General features: G+C 42.3%; 1 protein-coding gene and 1 long non-coding RNA gene across 3 annotated transcripts in view; both read right to left on the reverse strand.

Moving 5' to 3' along the window:
- LOC128775654 (uncharacterized) overlaps positions 1-22868 on the reverse strand; it is a 69799-nt gene that overhangs the window by 25462 nt on the left and 21469 nt on the right. The gene's annotated exons all lie outside the window — the stretch shown is intronic.
- ZBTB8A (zinc finger and BTB domain containing 8A) overlaps positions 1-22868 on the reverse strand; it is a 69217-nt gene that overhangs the window by 13515 nt on the left and 32834 nt on the right. For both annotated transcript variants that reach the window (XM_019429888.2, XM_019429889.2), the window contains one exon: positions 530-1353. In XM_019429888.2, coding sequence (XP_019285433.1) covers positions 530-1352 — 823 coding nt within the window. In that variant the 5' untranslated portion in view covers position 1353. The remainder of the gene's footprint in view (positions 1-529; positions 1354-22868) is intronic.

Consider the following 22868-nt stretch of genomic DNA (forward strand, 5'->3'; position numbering starts at 1 on the left):
TGTTATGGGTTGTGTGTTAAGTTTTTTTTTTTTTAATTATGTATTTATATCTCAATAAAATCAGATGTAGTTTCATTTCTGGTAGGTCTTGGGTCTGTGAACCTTTGTAAGTTCACATGGTTGCTCTGTTTAACTTTTCTCTATAAAAGTACTCCTCCCGAGTGAATACTCAGAAAAAAAATAACCTATTTAAAGTGGCCCCTTAGGGATTTAAACCATTTAGAAGATAGCTTTAAACACTTAACAGTGATCTAATCATCTGTTGACACAGGTTTGGAAATCTTGGGCTTTGCACCTCAGAAGTCTGTTAAGTTTTGACTATTCTCAAATTTAGCTAATATTATTTTTAGTTAAAAATTTAAATTTATGTCTTATACAGTAAATTTCATTAGAGAAGTAGGACTTAAAAAAAAAAAATCTCTTGGTATAACTGCCTGCAACACTTCAAAGTAAGGGCATGTTGAGATAGGACTGATTTGTATAGGAGTCTTAGAAACTCATTGAGAGGACTGATGCTTTTTTGGGGTACCTGGAAAGCTTCTGGATGTGACATCAGATCCTGGACCATACGGATAGCCAACAGGAGTAGAGTCCATGTCAGCATCAACTTGTGCTTGTTCTTCCGACTGGGAAATGTGGCCGGAAGAATCCGATGTCCGAGCTTCTCGTTTGCTAGACTTATAATGAGCAACTTCAGAAGGCTGTGACAACCTCCAATGTTTGGACTTTTTAATGGAATCTTTCCTTTGTTCGTGCTTGGCCAAAGGTTGTTGGGTGTTCCTTTGGGAGGCTGGATGGTAACTATACTTGCTCCAAGATTTCCCACTTATTATACCCGTTCCTTGATCTGGGCTTAGGTGAGAATGTGGAGAACCGCTTTCTTCTTGCCAGCTACCACTATAAAAGGAGGAACGTTCTATACCGTTAGAATTAGCATCTTTATCGGAGAGACTGAAATAGCGATCTTTTTCTTTCTCGCTAATGTCTAGTGAAGATTTAATAAAGGTCTTACATACACTAATGACATCAGTCATCTGAAGGAAGCTAGCAGCTGACATCACTTCTATGACATTCTGACCAGTAAGAGAGAGTTTGCCGGAATAGACGAAGTCCAGGATAACCGTAAAAGTGTCGGGGGAGAAAGCCTGAAATGTAGCTGTAGTGGGTTGACTGGTCTCCTTTGAATTCTGAGAAAGAAGCATTTTGAAATAGCCACTGCTAGCAAATAATACATTTCGATGCGCTTTGAAGACCTTCCCTTCAACCAGAATGCTGCAATCACAAAAGACATCTTGCCTGCGCTGCTCGTTCAGTTGTTGCAGGAGGTGGGACTGGTGAGAGGAGATCTCCATGCTGGAGGGAAAAAGACACGTGGTTAACCGAAATGACACAGGCAACTGAAATAGCCATCAGAAACCTCTCTCTTGTTTCCACTGAAAAACACTTTCTTAGAGAATACAGTCTCCAAAACACAGGAGATTACTTAGTACTGTACTATTAGTTACGTGATTCGGGGACAATTATTTGTTCAGTCACCAACCTTTACTGAGTATCCTCTATGAATCAGGCTTTCTGCTATGTGCTGAACTGAACAGGCTTGCTTCCTGGGTTCATGCAGTGTTCAGTCTAGAGGGGGACCAGGAACTAAGCAAACACTCACGTGAAGTCACAAATGACTTGCCAAGGGCAAAGACAGAAAGACAATGTTGTGAGTAGAAGAGTAAGTCAGTCGAGATTGGGATGGAGAGGGTTGGGAACACCTCCCTGAGAAGTAATCTTTAGGCTGGGACCTCAAAGGTGAACAGGAATTAGCCAGGGGAAGAATGAGGGGAAAGATTACAGCTTCCAGCAAAATGGTGATCTATGGGCTCGGGTTTTGATAAGTAACAAGTAGGAACCCTCTAAGGACCACGACCTCAATGAAGAAAGACTAGTAAACTTTGCCCATAAATCCCTGGCAAAAAAACAAAGAAAGTTTGTCTTTGTGGGACTGAGGGAAAAAAAAAGTACCTAGGTGAGATATCAAACCTTTTGCTTTTTAATTTTTTTTAATGTTTGAGAGACAGAGAGCAGGGGAAGGGAAGAGAGAAAAGACAGACACAGAATCCAAAGCAGGCTCCAGGCTCTGAGGTGTCAGCACAGAGCCCGATGCAGGGCTCAAACTCACGAACCTCGAGATCATGACCTAAAATCCAAGTCAGACATTTAACCAACTGAGCCACCCAGGCACCCCCAACCCTTTGCTTTTTGAGGTTCTGGAATCCAAATTGATTTTACCTGTTTGGTGTGGCAAACCACAAGGTGAAATTTTAATGTGAAAATTAGTCCTGGGCTGGTAGGGCCCGTTGGGCGCCTGGCAGAAGTAAATGCAAAACCGCTCAGGAGGGGTGCTCTCAGGAACCAAGCCAGGCGGGAAGTAAGCTCTGCTTATGCTGAACTCAAAGTCATTCCCTTCTTCATATAAAGTGGATAGTTTCCAATCTTGGATCGTCATGGTGCCTAATACCTCTTATCTTAAAAAGAAACAAGCAAACAAAACCTCCCTTGGTTTCACAATCCACCTCTGGCTACTACTCATTTCTCTATAATGGTTTTAAATTTTGTTTTAAGTAAACTCTACACCACACATGGGGCTCGAACCCATGACCCTGCGATCAAGAGTCGTATGCCCTACTGGCTGAGCCAGCCAGGCGCCCCAGGTTACTACTCATTTCCCTGCTCCCTTCACACAAAATTCATTGAAAGCGTGTTTTGGTTTGCTCTTTTCACTTGCCATCTTCACTTCTGTTCTCTATCAGGTTTCATCCCGATCCATCAAAATCATTTTTAAAAAGCTCATTAGTAACTTGCATGTCAAATCCAATGGTCATTCCTTTGTCCTCATTTTACTGAGGCAGTGGGTCCTTCTCTTCATCCTCAAACACTTTCTTCACTTGATGCTGGGACACCAACTCCTCCATGGTTCTTCTCCTATCAGCCACTCCTGAGTCTCCTTTGCTGGGTGTTCATTTTCCTAATCTCTCAGTGCTGGGGGATTCCGGACATGCTACCCTAAAATATGGCACCTTGGTGTATTGAATATTTTGAACTAAAGAAGTTTGGGAAAACAGCAGAAGCAGAAAGGTCACTCTGACACCCCCCTCCCTTCTCCCCTGCAACTAAAATAACCCTACTGTGAGAGGTGCCCTCCCTATACCCAGAAGAAAGAGATTCCTTATCTCAGAAAACAAAGGGACGCTGAAAAGAATGTGAACAAACAGGCTTTGGTGAGTTCCCCCCCCCCTTACTAAATTTATCTCCTACTCCTTGACCTACCATATTCCTCTATGACTGTCCTGTCCGCTCTTCATCCAACCTAGCATAAAAATATACTCAGTGTCTGTTTCTTCCGGTCTTCATTTCCTTATGAAGGCTTCTGGGTCATGTAAAACTTATATTAAGTAATTTGTTTGCGTTCCTCGTGTTAATTTGCTTTTGTCCGTTTAACTTCCAGACCCAGCCAGGAAGACGGTCAAGGAAAAATTTTCCTCCCCTACAGCTGGAAGGTCCCAGGCCTCAGGGCTCAGACCTCTTCTCTACTTAACACTATTCCCTGGGTGAGCCCATCTGGTCTCATAGTTTTAAATACCATCTTTGAGCTTATGACTCACAAAAAAGCCTCCAAAGCCCCCCCCCCCCCCCCCCGCCCCGCATCCAGCTTCAAAGTTATGACCCCTGCGTGATGGGCACCTCTCGCGTCCAGGTGTCTCTCTGCCCTCATCTGCTCTGCCCTGTCCCTCACATGCCACATTCCAGCTACACAGGCCTCTGCCCATTCCTGAACATTCAAGGCATGTTCCTGCCGTGCAGCCCTTGTCTTGGCCATTCTATCTGCTTGGGAATTCTTCTCCCAGATATACACATAGCTCACATTCTCACATTTTCAGGTCTCTTTTCAAATGTCACCTTATCAGAGATCTTTCCTTTACCATCCTATATAATCACTCCCTTCTGTTCTCTGTCCCCTTGTTTACTGTTTTCTCCTACTAGAATTTAAGGTAAGAGAGCAGAGACTTGGCCTGCTTTACTTATGTATCCCCAGCTCCACACGATACGTGCTCAATCAGTGTTGCTGAATGAATGAATCAAAAATGTTAAAACATACAAGGGAATCATTCTTTATAAAGAAGAAGCAGCAGGTGGAACAAAGAGGAGAATAGGAACACCAACAATTTTAGAAAATAAAAACCCAAGAGACTATTAAATAAGCACGTTTAAGACGGTCGAAGAGATAAAAGAGAATAAAAAGTAGCAAATAGTCATGAGCATAGACGCTAAAGCCGGGTAGCTGGATTTGGAATTCTGGCTCCACTTAATAGCTGTATGAACCCAGGCAATTTATTTAACCTCTGTATCCATTTCCTTACCTGTAAAATGGAACAAGAAATAGCACTTCTTTCATAGGATTATTGTGAGGATTGAATGAGCTGAGGTACACAGAGCACTCAAAATTATATGTTGGACATGTAAAACGTACTTCATAAATGTTAGCCGTTCTCCTTTTACTTTTATTATTATCCACAAAAAAAGAAACCAGTGGGGGGAGGGGCGGGAAGAAGAGGTAGGTTTGAGGGGGAACCAAATGGATTTAATATATGAAAAATATAATCAATGAAATTAAAACACCTCATGTTGCAAGATAGCGGTTGCCCCATCTCCAGCCTGATGTCCACATTCCTGGCAGGGAGAGGAAAAGACAAAAGACAATTACCAGCCCAGTTTGTCTTCTTTTTTTAATCGGGGCAGGGGCTGTGTGGAATGGCTTTCCTGGATGCCTCACCCAGGGGACTTACACTTGCAACTCAATGGCCAGAGCCCTGTCACTCCCATTAACGGTATATATCAATTACTACTTCTCATTTCTGTCAGAACTTAGTATTATACTTTTTAATTCTGTCAATCTTTCAAATATGCAATGGTATGTCATTGCTCTCATTTGTGTGGGTCGTACAATTAATGTTTATTGACTGTGATTCGGAGAATTTCTTGCTCATTACAGTGCTGTTAACTAACACTGTATAACAACTAACTACAAAAAACAATGTCATACGATAAGTATTTATTTAGCTCACATGCCTATGGGTTGGCTAATTTAGGCTGGACTTGTTAGGGCAGCTCTTTGATCTCGCCTGGGTCCACTCACATACCTAGGAGTTAGCTGATGCAGGCAGCTTGTCCAGGTTAGTCGTGTTATTACATGGTCTCATACCTTCCTCCCGGAACCAGTTGGCTGGCTTGGCCAATTTCATCTCGTGATAATGGCAAAGGTACAAAAGACCAAGTGGAAATATATGAGACCTCTTATGGCTTAGGCTTGCAAGTGGCACACTGTTACATCTACCATATTCTAATAGTCTAAAGCAAATGGCATGGCCAAATCTAAAGTCAAGGGAAGAAATATCTCCTGCTGCGTGAGTGGGAAGAACTGTGAAGTCCCACAACAAAGGGTGTGAATATTGGCAGGGGATGATGAACAGGGGCAATAATGCTATCTACACAATAACCTTTCTTATTTTTCAAGTTGGGTTGTCTTTTTTAAATTTATTTATAGATATCCTTTAAATAGCCAACATACTAATCCTTCATCAGTTATATGCTTTGCAAGTATCTTCTCCCAGTCTGTGGTTTGACTTTTTAACTTCACTTAAGGTGGTTTTCATTAAAAAGAAGCTTTTAGGGGCACCTGGGTGGCTCAGTCAGTTAAGCGTCTCTTAATTTCGGCTCAGGTCATGATCTCACAGCTCATGGGTTCGAGCCCCGAGTCGGGCTCCACGCTGATAGTGCAATCCTGCGTGGGATTCTCTCTCTCTCTTTCTGTCCCTCCCATGCATGCTCTCTCTAAAAAAAAAAAAAAAAAAAAAAAAAAAAAAAATTCCTGTTTCAAGGACATAAAGATATTTTTTAAAGTTCTGTTTTTCACTTTTAAGGCTTTAATCTACTATTTATTTTGCATGTGGTATTCTAATTTTTTTCATTCAGGTAACCACTTTTTCTGGCACTATTTATTGAATAGTCTATCCTTTCCCCATTAATTTGTAATACTATGTCTGTTATACATTTAGTTTACATAAATTCATGGATCTATTTCTGAGCTCTTTGTTCAGTTCAGTTGGTCTATTTGTCTATCTCTGCAGTAATACTTCACAGCATTAATTGCCAAAACTTTAAAATGAATTCCCCCATCTAATTCATCAAATAACATTAAAAAGAAGTGTCTCTTTCTACTTCCATATAAATATTAGGGTAAGTTTATCAAGTTTCACTAAAAAAAAAAATCCTATAGGCATTTATTTTGGAATTGAATTTATAGTTTATGGGAAAACTCACATCTTTATGATATTGAGTCTTATCATCCAGGAACATAGTATAATTCTCCATTTATTTAGGCCTTTTTTTGTATTCTTCAGTAATGTTTCCTTCTTCTTTTTTTTTTAATGTTTATTTATTTTTGAGAGACAGAGAAAGAGAGAGCAAGCAGGGGAGGGGAGGGGAAGAAAGAGAGGGAGACACAGAATCTGAAGCAGGCTCCAGGCTCTGAGCTGTCAGCACAGAGCCCGACTCAGGGCTTGAATTCACGAACCGTGAGATTATGACCTGGGCCAAAGTCGAACGCTTAACCGATTGAGACACCCAGGAGCTCCCCCTTATTTTCTTTATTAAGATCTTGCATATTTTTGTTATTTATATTGACGAATGGAAATGCTCCTAAAATTTCAGCATTAAGACTGAGGTTTAGTATAGGTGTTTGATGGTTACCCTTTTGTTTCCAACTTGCTAAAAATTTTTATCATAAATGAGTGCTAAATTTTATTAAATGCATATGTGGTATTTACATGCTTTTTTCTTTCTTAATCTGTATAGTAGTTTCCTGGAGCTATTGTAATAAAGTACCATAAACTGGGTGACTTAACACAACAGAAGTTTATTATCTTGCAGTCTGGATGCTGGATATCTAAAACCAGGTGTCAGCAGCGTCATGCTCCCTCTGAAACCTGTGAGGGAGGAATCCTTCTTTGCTTCTTCCTAGTGTCTAGTGACCCCAGGAGTTCTTTGGTTTGTGGCACCAAAACCCTAATCTGTTTCCATCTTCACACGGCTGTCTTTTCCCTGTGTCTCTGTGTCTTCACAAGGAGCTCTCTCCTTGTATCTTCACAATGTCTTCTTATAAGGACATTAGTTATTTTCTACAGCCATTTAAAAAAAAAAATTTTTTTTTTTAACGTTTATTTATTTTTGAGACAGAGAGAGACAGAGCATGAACAGGGGAGGGGCAGAGAGAAAGGGAGACACAGAATCTGAAACAGGCTCCAGGCTCTGAGCTGTCAGCACAGAGCCCGACGCGGGGCTTGAACTCACGGGCCGTGAGATCATGACCTGAGCCGAAGTCAGACGCTTAACCGACCAAGCCACCCAGGCGCCCCTACAGCCATTTTTTAAAAGTAAGCGCTAGGCTTGACATGGGGTTTGAACTCACAACCCCGAGATCAAGAGTCACATGCTCTACCGACTGAGCCAGCCAGGAGCCCCAGACATTAGTCCTTTTTTTTTTTTTATTAAAAAAAAATTTTTTTAATGTTTATTTTTGAGAGAGAGAGACACACACAGAGCATGAGCGGGGAGAGGGGCAGAGAATCTGAAGCAGGCTCCAGGCTCTGATCTGGAGCGAAAGGACACAAAAGGACATTAGTCATTTAGGCTTAAGGGCCCATCCTACTCCAATATGACCTCATCTTAACTGATTACCTGTGCAACAACTGTATTTCCAAATAAGGTACTGCAGGTTGGCACTTAGACATATCTTTTGGGGGGAACACAATTCAAGCCACAACAATCATTAGTATATTACATTTTCTGGGTGTTGAATTATCTTTGCATTCCTGAGATACTTTAACCCAGTCTTTACTTTTGTTCTTCTACCGAATCAGAGACTTTTGAAAAGACAGATTTTCTGCTTTTTCAGCATAGTCTCCAATAATACTAAGTGAACTTAGTGGGTTGAATACTGTCCCCTCAAAATTCATGTCTACTTGAAAAAAAAAAAACAAAACAATTCATGTCTACCTGGAACCTCAGAATATAACCTTGTTTGGAAATAGGGTCTTTGCAGAAATAATTGGTTAAGACAAGGTCACTGGATTAGGGTCTCCTGTCCTTATAAGAAGAGGAGAGGACACATAAATACAAAGAAGAAGAAAAAAAACCTTGTGAAATAACAGGTGGAGACTGGAGTCATGCAATACTAGTCAAGAAACACCTCCCCCAGAGGCTGGAAGGAGTCTCCTCTAGAGCCTTCAGAGGGAACACCTTGATTTCTGACTTCCAGCCTCCAGAACTGAGAGAATACATTTTGGTTGTTTTAAGCAACCCAGTTTGAGGTACTTCGTTATAGCAGCCCTAGGTAATCAGCACACACTGCATGAAATTGCCAGGATTTAACCATTCTGACCAATAAAAATAGTAATTTCATATAGTGGATCTAAACTCTTGATTTTAAATGAACTGATGAAAGGGAAAATATTTATTTCTGCATTAACAGAAGAAGCTGCAGCCCTTTAAAAGCTGTGATTTTAGGGGGGCCTGGGTAGCTCAGTTGGTTAAGTGTCTGACTTTGGCTCAGATCGTGATCTCTCAGTCCATGGGTTCGAGCCCTGTGTCAGGCTCTGGGCTGACAGCTCAGAGCCTGGAGCCTGCTTCGGATTCTGTGTCTCCCTCGCTCTCTGTCCCTCCCCCACTTGCACTCTGTCTCTCTGTCTCTCAAAAAATGAATGTTAGAAAAAAAATTTTTAATAAAAAAAATTTAAAAATAAAAGCTGTGATTTTAATTCTTTCAGTGATGTTTTCGTTTACCAGTCTGTTATACAACTTCCTTTCCATTTACTCATTATTCTATTCTGACTTCTCCCTCTTCTCATTTTTCTGGCAATTGCTTCCCACAACTTTTCTTGAGAGGATCACCCCTTCATCTCTTTCAGTTCTTATGGTTTGGGAGATATTGACTTGACTCATCACTCCAGAGCTCAACCTGTGACCTAGACCTGACAAATCGGGGCACTGCATTCCCATGGCCAGTTACTGGCTTGAGGATGGACACACCAAGCAAAGCAAGGAAAGGAGGTTCAATCAAAGTGAGTCCTAAAATTTTTACTGGAGCAACTGGAAAGAAGACCACTCCCATGAGGATGTAACCCTGGAGTTATATATTGTAGATGTTCTTTCTGCCACCATGACAGAGCCTCCATGAGAAAGGGCCAACGCTGAGGAAAGCAGAGCAGAGAAACAGAGCAAGGCCAGATCCCACTGACATCATTCTGTTTCCTAGGTTGGTAATTTTTTTTCTGTAAAGGGCCAGGCAGGAAATATTTCAGGGTTTGTGGGTATGAGATTATTATTTATAATAAATATATATTTTTGACTTTGCCAATGGTCCCTGGCTCATTGCTTCCCAAGCCCTTGTAATTTCCTAAGCAATAAGAGCAATAAAAGCATCTTTTAAAAAAATGTTGATTTATTTATTTTGAGAGAGAGGGAGAGAGAGAGAGCACGTACATGAATGGGGAGGGGCAGAGACAGAGGGAGAGAGAATCCCAAGCAGGCTCCACGTTGTCAGTGCAGAGCCAGACGCAGGGCTCGATCTCACAAACCGTGATCATGACCTGAGACAAAATCAAGAGTTGGAGGCTTAACCAACTAAACCACCCAGGCGTCCCCAAGAGCATGTTTTGTTCTCATATTTGGTCTTTTGTCCTCAGTTCCCGAAATCACTTCAGAGCCATAAAGGTGCCACGGGTGTCTTGCTATTCACAAAAAAAACCCTTTCAACAACAGCTGAGTTTATGTTTATGAGGTGACTCTTGGAAGTTCCCTAAGATGGTGGGGGGGTTGTGCCAGGAGAACCAACCATTACATTAGATTAATTAGACTAGAGGTTTGGAACTTTCAGTCCCTCCCCATGACTTCTGGGAAAGAGGGGAGGGGCTGGAAATTGAATCAAGCACCAACAGCCAATGATTTAATCAATCACATCTATGTAATGAAGCATCCATAATACCCCGAAAGGACAGGGTTCTGAGAGCTTCCAGGTTGGTGAACCAGAATGCATCCACTTGTTGGCCCCAAGCTCTATGGGAAAGAAGTTCTTGCATTTGGAACCTGTCCCTATGTATCTCTTCATCTGGCTGTTCACCTGTATCCTTTAATATCTTTTGTAATAAACTGGTAATCTGGTGAGTAAACTGGTTTCCTTAGTTCTGTGAGCCACTCTAGCAAACTATTCGAACCCAAGGAGGGGGTCCTCCAGTCAGTCAGAAGCACAGGTAACAACCTGGACTAGTGATGGGCATCTGATGTGGGGGCCATCTTGCAGGACTGAGCCCTTAACCTGTGAATCTGATGCTATCTCCAGGTAGACAGTGTCAGAACGGAGTTGGATTAGTCTCGGAGAATTGCTTGACTTGGGGCAGGAAACCCACACATCATTGTGGGGCTCTCTCTCACAACTCCTCAGCTTCACCACTATATTACTCACTTCTGCCACTGTGGCACAAAAGCAGCCATAGGCAACAGGAGAAGCAATGGGTAGGGTAGTGTTCTAATAAAGCTTTATTTACAGAAATAGCCACAGGCTGCTTTTTGCCAACCCCAGTCCTAGTCCCAGCAATGCCTTAAGCTATATCTATCCTTGGACTTTCCAGTTACCTGTCCCAATAAATGTCATTTTCCTTAAGCCAGCATGAGTTGGCTTTCCTTTTACTTGTAACCAGAGAATCTCGCTTTATAAGTTATTTCTGAAGGTTCTGAATTCTTTGATCACTTTCTTCTAATTGTTAGTGCAGCTTTTCTTTTAAAAAAATGTTTTTTAACGTTTTATTTATTTTTGAGAGAGAGACAGAGACAGAGACAGAGCAGGAGCAGGGGGAGGAGCAGGCTCCAGGCTCTGAGCTGTCAGCATAGAGCCCGATGTGGGGCTCAAACCCACAAACTGCAAAATCATGACCTGAGCCGAAGTCACACGCTTTAACCAACTGAGCCACCCAGGAGCCCCAGTGCAGCTTTTCTTTAAAATCTACTCCTGATTCTGAAAGGAATCAAAATTGATTTCATAGAGGAATGATTAATTGACATCCAACACATTGTCAGTTCTTTTTCAGACATGAAAGTGTTTTATACAGTTTTAGTGAAAAGTTAATTCCGTGGAGGAAAAATGTTTTGTTTGTTTTTTTAGTTTAAATTTCAGTCAGATACTGCTTTCTTTTCTAGGCAACCTGTAGACGTTCTAAGTGAGCTTCAGTATTGTTATGTGTTGCAAACGGTAGTCACTTTGTGCAAATTTAAACAGGCTCCTGAGAGTTGACAGGGAGTGAGAAGATGTTTAACAGTGAAAGCAAAGTAGAAAACTGTCTCCTGACTGGAGACATTTGAACACTGCCTTTGACAAGTGGAAGGAGTAACAGAGGACCTCTGAGGGAGAAGGCTGAGGCCTGGCAGAATGACCAGCAGCAGGCTGTGTCAAAGGGCAGTCATAAGACTATTCCCTAAAGTGAAATATCCCACGTTGGCGGCTGAATTCCCAGTGCCATGTTCTCCCGTCTTGAAAGGAGGCTCTAATTCCAAGATAGGATTAAGAATAAGTTTAAGAACCTTAATGAAAAGACTCCGATAGATCAAAGGGAAAAGGCAATTCACACGCATGTGTGCACACACACACACACACACACAGGACCACAACCAGGTAACACACATATGGCAGGGAGAGCAAGAGAACAATCAAGGGTGACCCCGAGGCCGATGGCGTGGTACTGGCAGAGTAGAGTTACTGTTTACTGAAATGGGGAAGACTAGGAAAGGAACCTGTGGGGGCTGGTCTCTGCAGCTCAAGTTTGGACATGGTAAGTTTAACATGTCCTGTTATCCATCCAACAAGAGAGAAAGGGTGGGCGGTTGGACATACGAGCAGAGTTGAGGAAATAGGTCCAGGCTGGGGATGGGAACTGGGAATCAGCATTTGAATGGTATTTAAAGTCATGAAACTAGATGTGATTACCAAAGGAGGCAGGCCACATAGAATAGAGGTGAGCCCCTGGCCCTCTGACATTTAGGGAATAGAAGGATAAGGATCAAGCAAAGATACCAGAGAAAAACCAGAAAGCCAGGAAGACATCCTGGAAGTGAAGAAACTGCTTCAAGGAGAAGCACTGGATGGATCAGTAGTGTGTGTGTGTACACATGCACACATGTGCATGTGTGCATATGTGGTGTGTGTGTGATGTGCATGTGTGCATATGTGGTGTGTGTGTGTGTGTGTGTGATGTGCATGTTTGCATATGTTGTATGTGCCTGTGTGTGTCTATGTGTGTGTCTATGTGTGTGCACGTGTGTATCTGTGTCCCTGTGTTGGGGTGAGTTTCACAGAGAATGGGATGGAGGAGAGAGTACATACAACTCTTTCCGCAGAATTTTGCTGTGAAGTGAACGGATAAGGCAGATAGTGATAGAAAGGGGAGGTGTCCTCAAGACTGAAGAAGAATTTGAGTATTCTGGAAAGAAAAAATTCACTGAAGAAATAAATTTCCAGATAAGGCAGGGAGGAATGAGATTGAGAACACATTAAAATGGTTATTGTTGAAAAGGATTAGTGATGGGGTAGGAGGACAGGATACCTTCTTCTTTGCAACAGAAAGAGATAATGAAAAAGTGTACAGATCTCTAAAGGAAGATGATATCAGGGCTCATTTCCAATGCCTTTGATCTCTAAGTAAAATAGCATTATCTGTGAAAACGATGAGGATATGGGAAATTTGGTAGAATTACAGTAGTTAATATAAAAATGTATATCTGATGTTTAATCTACTGATTTATACTTTCCACTTAAATCACAAGATTAAAGTATAACAGCATGAGCCCAGCTTACAGCATAGTAATACTCAGCAAATATTTAAGGGATTTCTACTGGTGAAACTGTTCCATGGATAGACTACAGCAACTGACAGGCAGGAGAAGCTGCCATTTTTCTTTAACCTACCCATCTATGGCTGAATACATTTGTTCTTTGCCCTTGTAAGTATGCAGGACCTTCATAACTAAGGCAATGGATTTTGGTTTCTGTACTGGTTATCTACCTATTGTTTTTAAGCCCCCAAACTGCCTTTTTATATTCTGCTCTGTTGTTTTTTTTTAACTTTTTTAAAATTTATTTTTCAGAAAGAGAGAGAGACAGAGAATGAGCAGGGGAGGAACAGAGATACAGGGAGACACAGAATCTGAAGCAGGCTCCAGGCTCTGAGCTGTCAGCACAGAGCCCGACGCAGGGCTCGAACCCACGAACCGTGAGATCATGACCTGAGCCAAAGTCAGTTGCTTAACTGACTGAGCCACCCAGGTGCCCCTGGTTTTTTTTTTTTTTTTTAATGTTTATTTATTCTTGAGAGAGAGAGACAGAGCATGAGCAGGGGAGGGGCAGAGAGAGAGGGAGACACAGAATCTGAAGCAGGCTCTGCACTTGCTCTCCCTGCCATGTGTCTGTGCTGATGGCTCAGTAGGTTCTGAGCCATCAGTACAGAGCCTGATACAGGGCTCAAACTCACACATCATGAGATCATGACCTGAGCCGAAGTCAGATGCTTAACTGCCTGAGCCATCCAGGAACCCCATATTCTGCTCTGTTCTGATGGGGCTGAGAGTCTGCAAACTACATTACCCAGTATCTCTCACCAGCTGGCTTCCTGCAGGATATGTACAATGGGACTTGGAGGGCTGGAGGAAGAGGGGAACTCCCTGCTCTAGCTCTCACGGTTGCTGATGGTTGCTGTAGTAGCAGCTGGGTGGCAGGATTCTGGACTACAGCAGCTCAGGCAGATGTGGAATCTTTCTGGTGGTTCCAGCTCTCATCGAAGTGTTACCTCTTCAGCAGATCCTGGACTGTGTCTCCAAAAGTGCAGCAGCAGGTATATGCTCAAGGGCTCCAGCAAGGGTATATGCTTCAAGGGACATTAGCAGCTTGTGATCCCTGAGTATCATTTCCTTCTTTTTGTTCTCCCAGCCCCCATCCTCATTTGTGCTCTCCCACACCTTCCCACACCTGTATCTTCCACACAAAGTATCTTTGTCTGGAATATCTAGAATGGCATCTGTTTTCTGGATAGGACTCTTACTTTATAACCTGGGTAACAGAAAAGGTCCCAGGAAACAGAATCTCTAAAATAGGGTTTGGGGGTTGGTTTGCTGTTTTGAGCTTGAACAGAATAATGGCCTTATTGCCAATGAAAAATGGAAATACTGGTAATCCATGTCCTGTAATGGCATTCTGATTACTTATCATCATTTGCTTCGGGTGAAGTCCTACTGAAGCCAACACTTCGGGAGACTAAGTGGCTGCTCTATCTCACCATGACATTAGTAATGATGACTACAAGGACACATCAGGTGAGCTGCTTCTGACTGTACTGGAGCACTTACAGAAAGGAAATGACAAGCTCCAAGCTTTAAACTCAGCTTAGGGCGCCTGGGTGGGTCAGTTGGTTAAGCATCTGACTTCAGCTCAGGTCATGATCTCACGGTTTGTGGGTTTGAGCCCCACATTGGGCTCTCTGCTGTCAGCACGGAGCCCACATCAGATCCTCTGTCCCCTTCTCTCTCGCCTTCTCTCAAAAATAAATAAACATTTAATGGGGTGCCTGGGTAGCTCAGTTGGTTAAGCATCGGACTTCAGCTCAGATCATGATCAGGAGTTTGAGCCCTGTGTTTGGCTCTGTGCTGACAGCTCTGAGCCTGGAGTCTGTTTTGGATTCTGTGTCTCCCTCTCTCCCTGCCCCTCTCCCTCTCTCCCTCTCTCTCTCTCTCTCTCCAAAATAAATATAAGCATTAAAAAATTTTTTTAAATAAACACTAAAAAAAATTTAAAACTCAGCTCAGGTCAACCATTAGAAAACCAGAGAACTTTGACAGGGACCTTAAAGGAACCTCTGTGAAGCCACAGGGTAGATACAGCTAAAAATCAGACACTAAATGTAATTGTGTGGGTTGTAAAATTGCAGCCTAAGTTGATTTTACATCTGACCAACTCTCTTATATGATGGGTGCTGATTGTGAAGGAGACCCTGGGACTGGGAACATTTGAATAGATTCAGACACTCTGAAAATCTTGAACTTGTAAATTCCCTTGAGTCTCCCTTGTCAGGAAGCAGCCTCTCCTTTGTCTGAGGAGACTAGCCTTCCCTTTCTCGAAGACTCTGTAATAACATACCAGAGGGAATTACCTTACAAGAGGATGCCAATTTTCCTCCAAACACACCTCACCACCCCTTATTGCCACGGACCATAACCAGAATCAGCATTTCTCCCGGGGAATAGTGAAAAAATTATCATATGGGAGGAGATAATTTATAAAACCAAAACTATTGCAAGGTTTTTCTAATTTACCTTGGCAAACACGGGAATATGTTTAGTGATGGATTCTGAGGGTTACCATGTTGAAACAGGCTGGATTTATTCATAAGGCCGCACTGGATTTTATGTGTTAGTTCAAACACTTAGGAATGGCTCTAAAAATTTGTGTCAAGGGCAGACCACAACTTGAACTCAAGGGTGGACTATTTTCAATGAAGCTGAGATGCCAGAACTCCTGCCATAATGTGGAGGAAGAAACCCAGAGATCCAGAGAATGTAGCTGTCACCTATAGGATGGAAATGACAAAGGGAGATGTCTTCACTGAAATGGGGATGACGAGATTCCAGAGTGGCAAAGGCCAAGTGACAGTGGTTAAATGCCAGAGACAATGTGTACACAATTACCATATACACAGCAGGAGTGGGTCTTTGGTGATGGCTAGTTGACCATGTTGTCTCTAAGAATTATCCAGATGAACAGCTTCCTAAAGTGTTAAATTGACCTCTATCACCAAAAAAGCCAACAAACAAAAGTAAAAACAAATAAACAGAAATGCTAGGTCTCTTGAGCAAGAATCTGACCTGGTTTGCCTTACTGGGGCATGACAGCCTGTCATGTATACCACAGACCTAAACCAATGTACAGAACTGGATTTGTTGAACCTTTGATCAGAGAAGGATACTACACTACCACGAGTACATACTGGAACATTTCCTCCATGTCTTCCTCAAAGAGACCTGAAATAATGTCCTGGTAAATGATGTCCTACTAAATGAATGTAAGTGAAACCATGTACTAGGATGACTGAAGACTGAAGAAAGAGTAATAGCTAGAGCTCCGAGGGATTGCTAGATATTGGTTCTGAACTGATGTTAATCTCTGGGTACCCAGAACAACATCGTGACCCACCAGTGTAGGCAGGGGCTTATCAAGGTCAAGCGTTTGTGATCTTTCCATTGGAACAAACTGGCATAGTAGCCAGCACCTGGGATACAGCTATTGACTTGGAGAGATGTTTTCGTCTCTACATGGATTAGCAAGAACATGAGCTGCAGTTTGCTCTTACCTGTCAGGGACAACAGTTCACACACTGACAATGTCGTCCTGACTGGACACAACGAGCAGAAAGTAGCAACTATCCTAGGTGTCTTAGTAGGACAGATGCATGCCAGAAGGTAGGAGACAAAGACCCTGAAGATTGAGGGTCCCGCCTCCTTGCTGAAATTTTTAGGGGTCATATGATCTGCGACAAGTTGGGATTAGCCCAATATAAAGTGAAAGACAAACTGTTCTACCTTATGCCACCCACCACAGAAAGAGAGGCAAGTTGCGGGAATCTTTTGGTTTGGGAGCAACATTATGCCTCAGTCTAGGAGCTATTCCAACCTATATCTCCTGAGTAACTCACAAGATGGACAGTTTTAATTGTGGCCCAGAGCAAGGAAAGATTCTGCAGAAGGTCCAGGCAACAGTGAAAGTTGCTCTGTTACATAGGCCTTATGACACAGCAACTCCAGTGGTGTTAGAGGATGCTTTATGGCACCAATGGCCATCCCCAGTAGAGGAATTATGGCCCTTAGAATTTGGGAGAAAATTCAATACTTCTTGTATTAGTTAAGGTTCTCCAGAAAAAGAGAACCAATAGAATGCATACACACATACACACACACACACACACACACACACACACACATATATAAACATACACATACACACACATATGTATATATAAGATTTATTATAATGAATTGGCTCAAATGAGTCTAGAGGGTAACAAGTCCAAAAATCTGCAGTTGGCAAGCTGGATGGAGTAGTTCCAGTCCAAGACTGAAGGCCTGAGAACCAGGGAAGCCAATGACGCAAGTTCCAGTTCAAAGGCTGGCAGGCTTGAGACCCAGGAAGAGCCAACGTTTCAGTTTGAGTCCAAAGGCAGGAAAAAACCCAGTGTACCACCTCAAAGTAGTCAGGCAGGAAGAAATACTTTCTTACGTGGGAGAAGATCAGTCCTTTGATCTATTCAGGCCTTCCACTGACTGGATGAGGCCGACTCACATTAGGGAGGGCAAACTGCTTTCCTATCAATTTCAATGTTAAATGCATCCAAAATCATTCTCACAGAATCACCCAGAATAATGTTTGACCAAATTACTGGGTACACTGTAGACCAGTCCAGTTGACACGTAAAATTAACCATCATACCTCTCCACCAAATAACTATTCTCCTTTTGAAAAAGAGCTTTTGGAATGCCACCAGGCCCTCTTATTAGAGCTTGATGCCTGACCATGGACATCAAGTGGGTATGCCTGAGTTGCCTATCATGGGTGTTCCTGACGTACCAAATTATACATTTGGGCATGTGCAGCAGCACTTCATACCAGGGTCAAATGTTACGTACAAGATTGAACTGAGCAGGTCCTGAATCCAGAAATAAGTTCATGAGCAGGGGGCCCAAGCCACAGTTCCTACTCCTAGTACACTGCTGCTTTTCCACCACTCACACATGTGGTTGTTGGGTTCCTAAACTAGCTGACTTAGGAAGAAAAAGTTGAAGTGTGATTTGTAGATGGTTCTGTGTAATATGCTGGCACCAGCTGGACGTGGGTGGCAGAAACATCATAACTCCAATCAGGAGTGCCCCTGAAAGACACTGGTAAGGAAAGTCTCCCCAGTAAGCATCTGGTGGTCCACTTTGCATGGCCAAAGAGATAGACACAGGCACAGGTTTTACCTTGATCCATGGACAATGGCTAACAAGTTGGCCAAACAATCAAGGATTTGGAAAGAATTGGATAGAAGGATTGGTGGCCATGTGAGAAAGAGGCATGGGGAAAAGGCAGGTGGATATACCTCTTGGAGCGGGCACAGAGTATAAAGTTTTAGAGCTCAGGTGAATGTTTACTAAAGGGTACCCACTTCAGAGGAGGCTTTCAGAAATCAAGTGGACAAGACGACCTGTTCTGTGGCTGTCAGCTGGCCTCTTTCCCTGGCCGCCATGAAGCTTGCCATCTACTCTGCCACCCAGAAGCAGCTCGCCTGATAAAATAGCAGAGTAACCAAGTGAATATTCCATTATGACCCCATCTGAGGGATGACAGCCTGAGAGATAGGGGTGCTATCCAAATGGATGTGGTTGGGGCGCCTGGGTGGTCCAGTCAGTTAAGCAGCTGACCCTTGATTTCAGTTCAGGTCACCATCTCATGGTTGGTGAGATCAAGCCCTAAGTCAGGTTAGGGCTCCATGCTGACAGCTCGGGGTCTGCTTGGGATTCTCTCTCTCCCTCTCTCTCTGCCTCTCCCCCATTTGTGCGTGTGCACTTGCTTTCTCTCTCAAAATTAATAAATAAACTAAAAAAAAAAAAAAAACTGCAAACGGATGTGGAATATGCTCTTAACCACTGACCAATATATAATGCTATGTTTTTCCATGGCTAGAAATCAAGGGATGGGAGTGCTTTCACTTTTATCTCTAATAACCCATTTACAGAATTTTTACTTTCTGTCCCTGCCAAGGTCTTAGCTCCCAAGACAGGAACCCTTCCAGCAGGGAAACATCACATGATTCTAATAAATTTGATTATGACTGACCTAGAAAAGGAATTAACATCACCCATTTTGGAAGTGAGTGAGGACTTTTTTTTTTTTTTTTTTTTTTTTTTTTGGTATGAAGGATAGTTACATATTGTAAAACAGACTCATGAATTTATTTAGAATTTTAAAGATGGGAAGAGTGATGTATATAGATGCCAAGTTGCCCAGAGGGCGGACTGTGCTGGTCATTTACATGTTGTCTCTCAGCTCAACACGTGCCCTGCTCTACTCTACTCTCTGATGGAATTGGAATTCTGCAAATGACATTTCCTGGGCTTCCTTCCTTGCAGCTGGCTTCCGGTTCAATTCTTTCAATAGGAAGCACGATAGGAGGTCAGTAAAAGGAAAAGAAGTTTCCTGTTTTACACTTGATCTTAGCCAAAAGGCCGAGAAGCAATAGAAATGTCCTGTTTTGGGGCAGTGGAAAGGCAGCAATGGCTAGAGGCTGCTGGCTGGTGTAGTGGCCTAGGGTTGGGTGATTCTGGACTCCACAGCCTTTCTATCCTTTGGTCTTTCCATCGCTGATAAAAGTGGCACCTGTTTGGCAGATCCAGAACTGACTGTGACAGCATCAACTACACAGCAGCCAGCACAGGCTCGTGGGCTCCAGGTCAGGGACACAGCAGCTTCTGATGTATGATTAGAATCCTTCTTGCTCCCTCTGGGCCCTCCTTTCCATTTTGCTGTTCTAGCCCTTCTAAGACTTTTGGAACCAATTTCATATATTAAATTCACTCTCTCTGAAATACCCAGAGTGGTTTCTGTTTTCCTGAGTAGACTCTGACTGATAACATTTCTAGGACCAAAAATAGATAAATCAGCTGTCTAAGGAAAGGATCTATCCCAAGACTTTCCCTTCTGGACAAGTGACATATAATCTCTTCTCTCAGTGTCTCTCTTACCTTTTATTTCTTAGAAACAATTGTAGCCAATTAGAAACTGCATTTTTTTTTTTTTGTTTTGTTTTGTTCTTAACTTCTTTAAGCAAAATTTTAAACACTCTCCAAAGCAGAACAGATAATACAAGAGGAGCCTGGGTGGCTTAGTCGGTTAAGCATCCGACTTTGGCTCAGGTCATGATCTCACAGTTCGTGAGTTCGAGCCCCATGTCGGGCTCTGTGCTGACAGCTCAGAGCCTGGAGCCTGCTTCAGATTCTGTGTCTTTGTCTCTCTCTGACCCTTCCCTACTTGCACGCGCTCTGTCTCTCTCTAAAAAATAAATAAACATTAAAAAAGTAAAAAAAAAAAAAGAATAGATAATACAAGGAGTGCTCATATATATACTATCCATCTTTAACACTGATCAGTTTTTCTAACTTTCTGTCTTCCCTCTGCCTCCACTCCCCCCCTCCCACCAATAGTTAAAAATAACATCACAGGCATTAAGTCATGTCACCCATAACTTTTCAGGTGTACTTTTTTACATGATCCTCCTTCCATGTCTGTTATTATACTCGGACTTCTGCCATTTTCTGTGTGCACAGCATGCCTCTCTTCCTCAGCGACCCCCTGAATGCATGACCAGACTGGTCAGTCTGAGTCCTCCTTTGGTTGTGTCATGGAAATTAGAGAATGAAGTTCTCACTAGAGGCCTTAAGAATCATAAAAACCTAGGATTACAAAAAGTTACCTTCAAGAAGTGAGAAACCCACCTGAGAGTGATGCTAACACAGAGGAAAGCCAGACAAAACTGTTTTGGAGACAGTCCTGGTAACATTATTCTAACTCCTAGATCCAGCTATGCCTAAAACCAATACTCTATCTAGATTTTTAGTTACAAGAGTCAATAAATTTCCTTATCTACTGAAATTTGAGTTTTTATAATGTGACCAAGAATCATTTATTCCTAATTTGTGACACTTTCCAAGGCTGCAATTGTAGCCCATTCAAGAACAGTCTATTTAGGGGTGCCTGGGTGGCTCAGTCGGGTAGGCATCCAATTTCGGTTCAGGTCATGATCTCACGGTTCATGAATTCGAGCCCCGTGTCAGGCTCTGCACTGACAGTGTGGAGCCTGGAACCTGCTTCTGGTTCTGTGTCTCCCTCTCTCTCTGTCCCTCTCCCCTCACGCTCTGTCTCTGTCTCTCAAAAATAAATAAACATTAAAAAAAAAAAAAAAAAAAAAAAAAGAATAGTCTATTTAGCAGAGAGAGGGGAGCCTGGCTGGCTCAGTTGGTTAAGCATCAGATTCGGCTCAAGTCCTGATCTCAAGGTTTGTGGGATCGAGCCCTGCAGCGGGCCCTGCACTGAACATGGAGCCTACTTGGGATTCTCTCTGCCCCTCCCCCACTCACATGCTGTCTGTCTCTCTCGAAATAAATAAACATTAAAAAAAATTATCAGGGGTGCCTGGGTGGCTCAGTCGGTTAAGTGTTCAACTTCAGCTCAGGTCATGATTTCATGGTTCATGAGTTCAAGCCCCCACATCGGCTCTGTGCTGACAGCTCAGAGCCTGGAGCCTGCTTCAGATTCTATGTCTCCCTCTCTCTCTGCCCCTCCCCCACTCATGCTCTGTCTCTATCTTTCAAAAATGAATAAACATTAAAATTTAAAAATAAATAAATAAATAAGCATTTAAAAAATGTTTTGTTTTTCCCTTCATACCTGCTGAAGTCCTGCTATCCCTACAGACAGAGTTTCCTTCAGCTTGGTTCATTCATAGTTGTGAATCATTTCTTTGCAGGCTACAATAACTTTTATGATGCCTTCCATGATGTCAGAAGTCTTCCACCAATCTCTAATTAACAGCTGACAAGTTTTTTGAGGGTGTTTCCCTAACTCAAGCCACTGTAAAATATCCATTTCAAATCCCAAGTAATATTTGTGTTTAAACTAACCTTAGCCTTAACACTTGCAGACCTGTGATAAGTCATTATGGGTCAAAATCATTCAGCAACACATGAAATAATGACAGAAGGTGAGACCATGGCCTAGGAACACAAACAGATTAGTGAGGTCTCTCAGACTCAGGAACAGTCTGTTAAATCAGCTCTCATTAGTGCTACCTGTATTGAGCAGACTGAGCAGTTATTTTAAAAACGCATTACCTACAAAAAAAAAAAAAACAAATAAAAATAAAAATGCATTAACTACAATCCAGTACTGTATCAAATTTATAAATATGAATGTATTTAGAGGTGAAGAGCACTCTAATAAATTAATGTTCAAGGAGTTATGTCTCTAATGAAGTTTCTTCCACGTTTAATGTAATCCAGATTCTAGCTAATAGTGGGCTTCAAAATCCAGAAATTACTTTATAAAAAACAATGAATCACTTGGTTAGAGATTGGGGACTTTGCAGTCTCATTATATGCCCAAAGACCCAGCTGTTTCGGAGTTCTCGTATGACCGTGTCTCCAGAGCACAGGCAAACGAGAGCTACTAGGCTGAAAGAAACGGAACATACTTGGGGCTATGGCATACAACTGCCAAAACAAGACACCTGGGAATATTGCTAGAAAAGCATCAAATCAATACCCAATTTTTCACTATCATATCCTGTCGGTTAAAATCTAATAAGTCCTCCATTCTCATCGGAAATGTGGTCATGGGGCATGACTTTACAACTTTTCGCTATTATAAATGATGCCACAGCAAATACGCTTGCACACAGATCCTTGAGCACTTGTGAAATAATTTGGTTTCCAGAAGTGGAGTTGCTGAGTGGGTACAGAGTACCTTCCCAAAACATTTTATCAATTTATATCTTCCCCAACACCATTTGACAGTGTCTGTTTCCTCCAACACTTTCATTAACTCCAGATATTGTCCTTTTAAAGTCCTTTCCCATCTACCCTTGGGGACAAATACCAGGAAAATATTAATAACATTATTTAACATTGGCCTGGAAGTACTAGCC

The sequence above is a fragment of the Panthera pardus genome, unplaced genomic scaffold, assembly GCF_024362965.1.
Source record: "Panthera pardus isolate Hobbes unplaced genomic scaffold, ASM2436296v1 HiC_scaffold_11, whole genome shotgun sequence".
In the NCBI taxonomy this organism is placed as follows: Eukaryota; Metazoa; Chordata; class Mammalia; order Carnivora; family Felidae; genus Panthera; species Panthera pardus.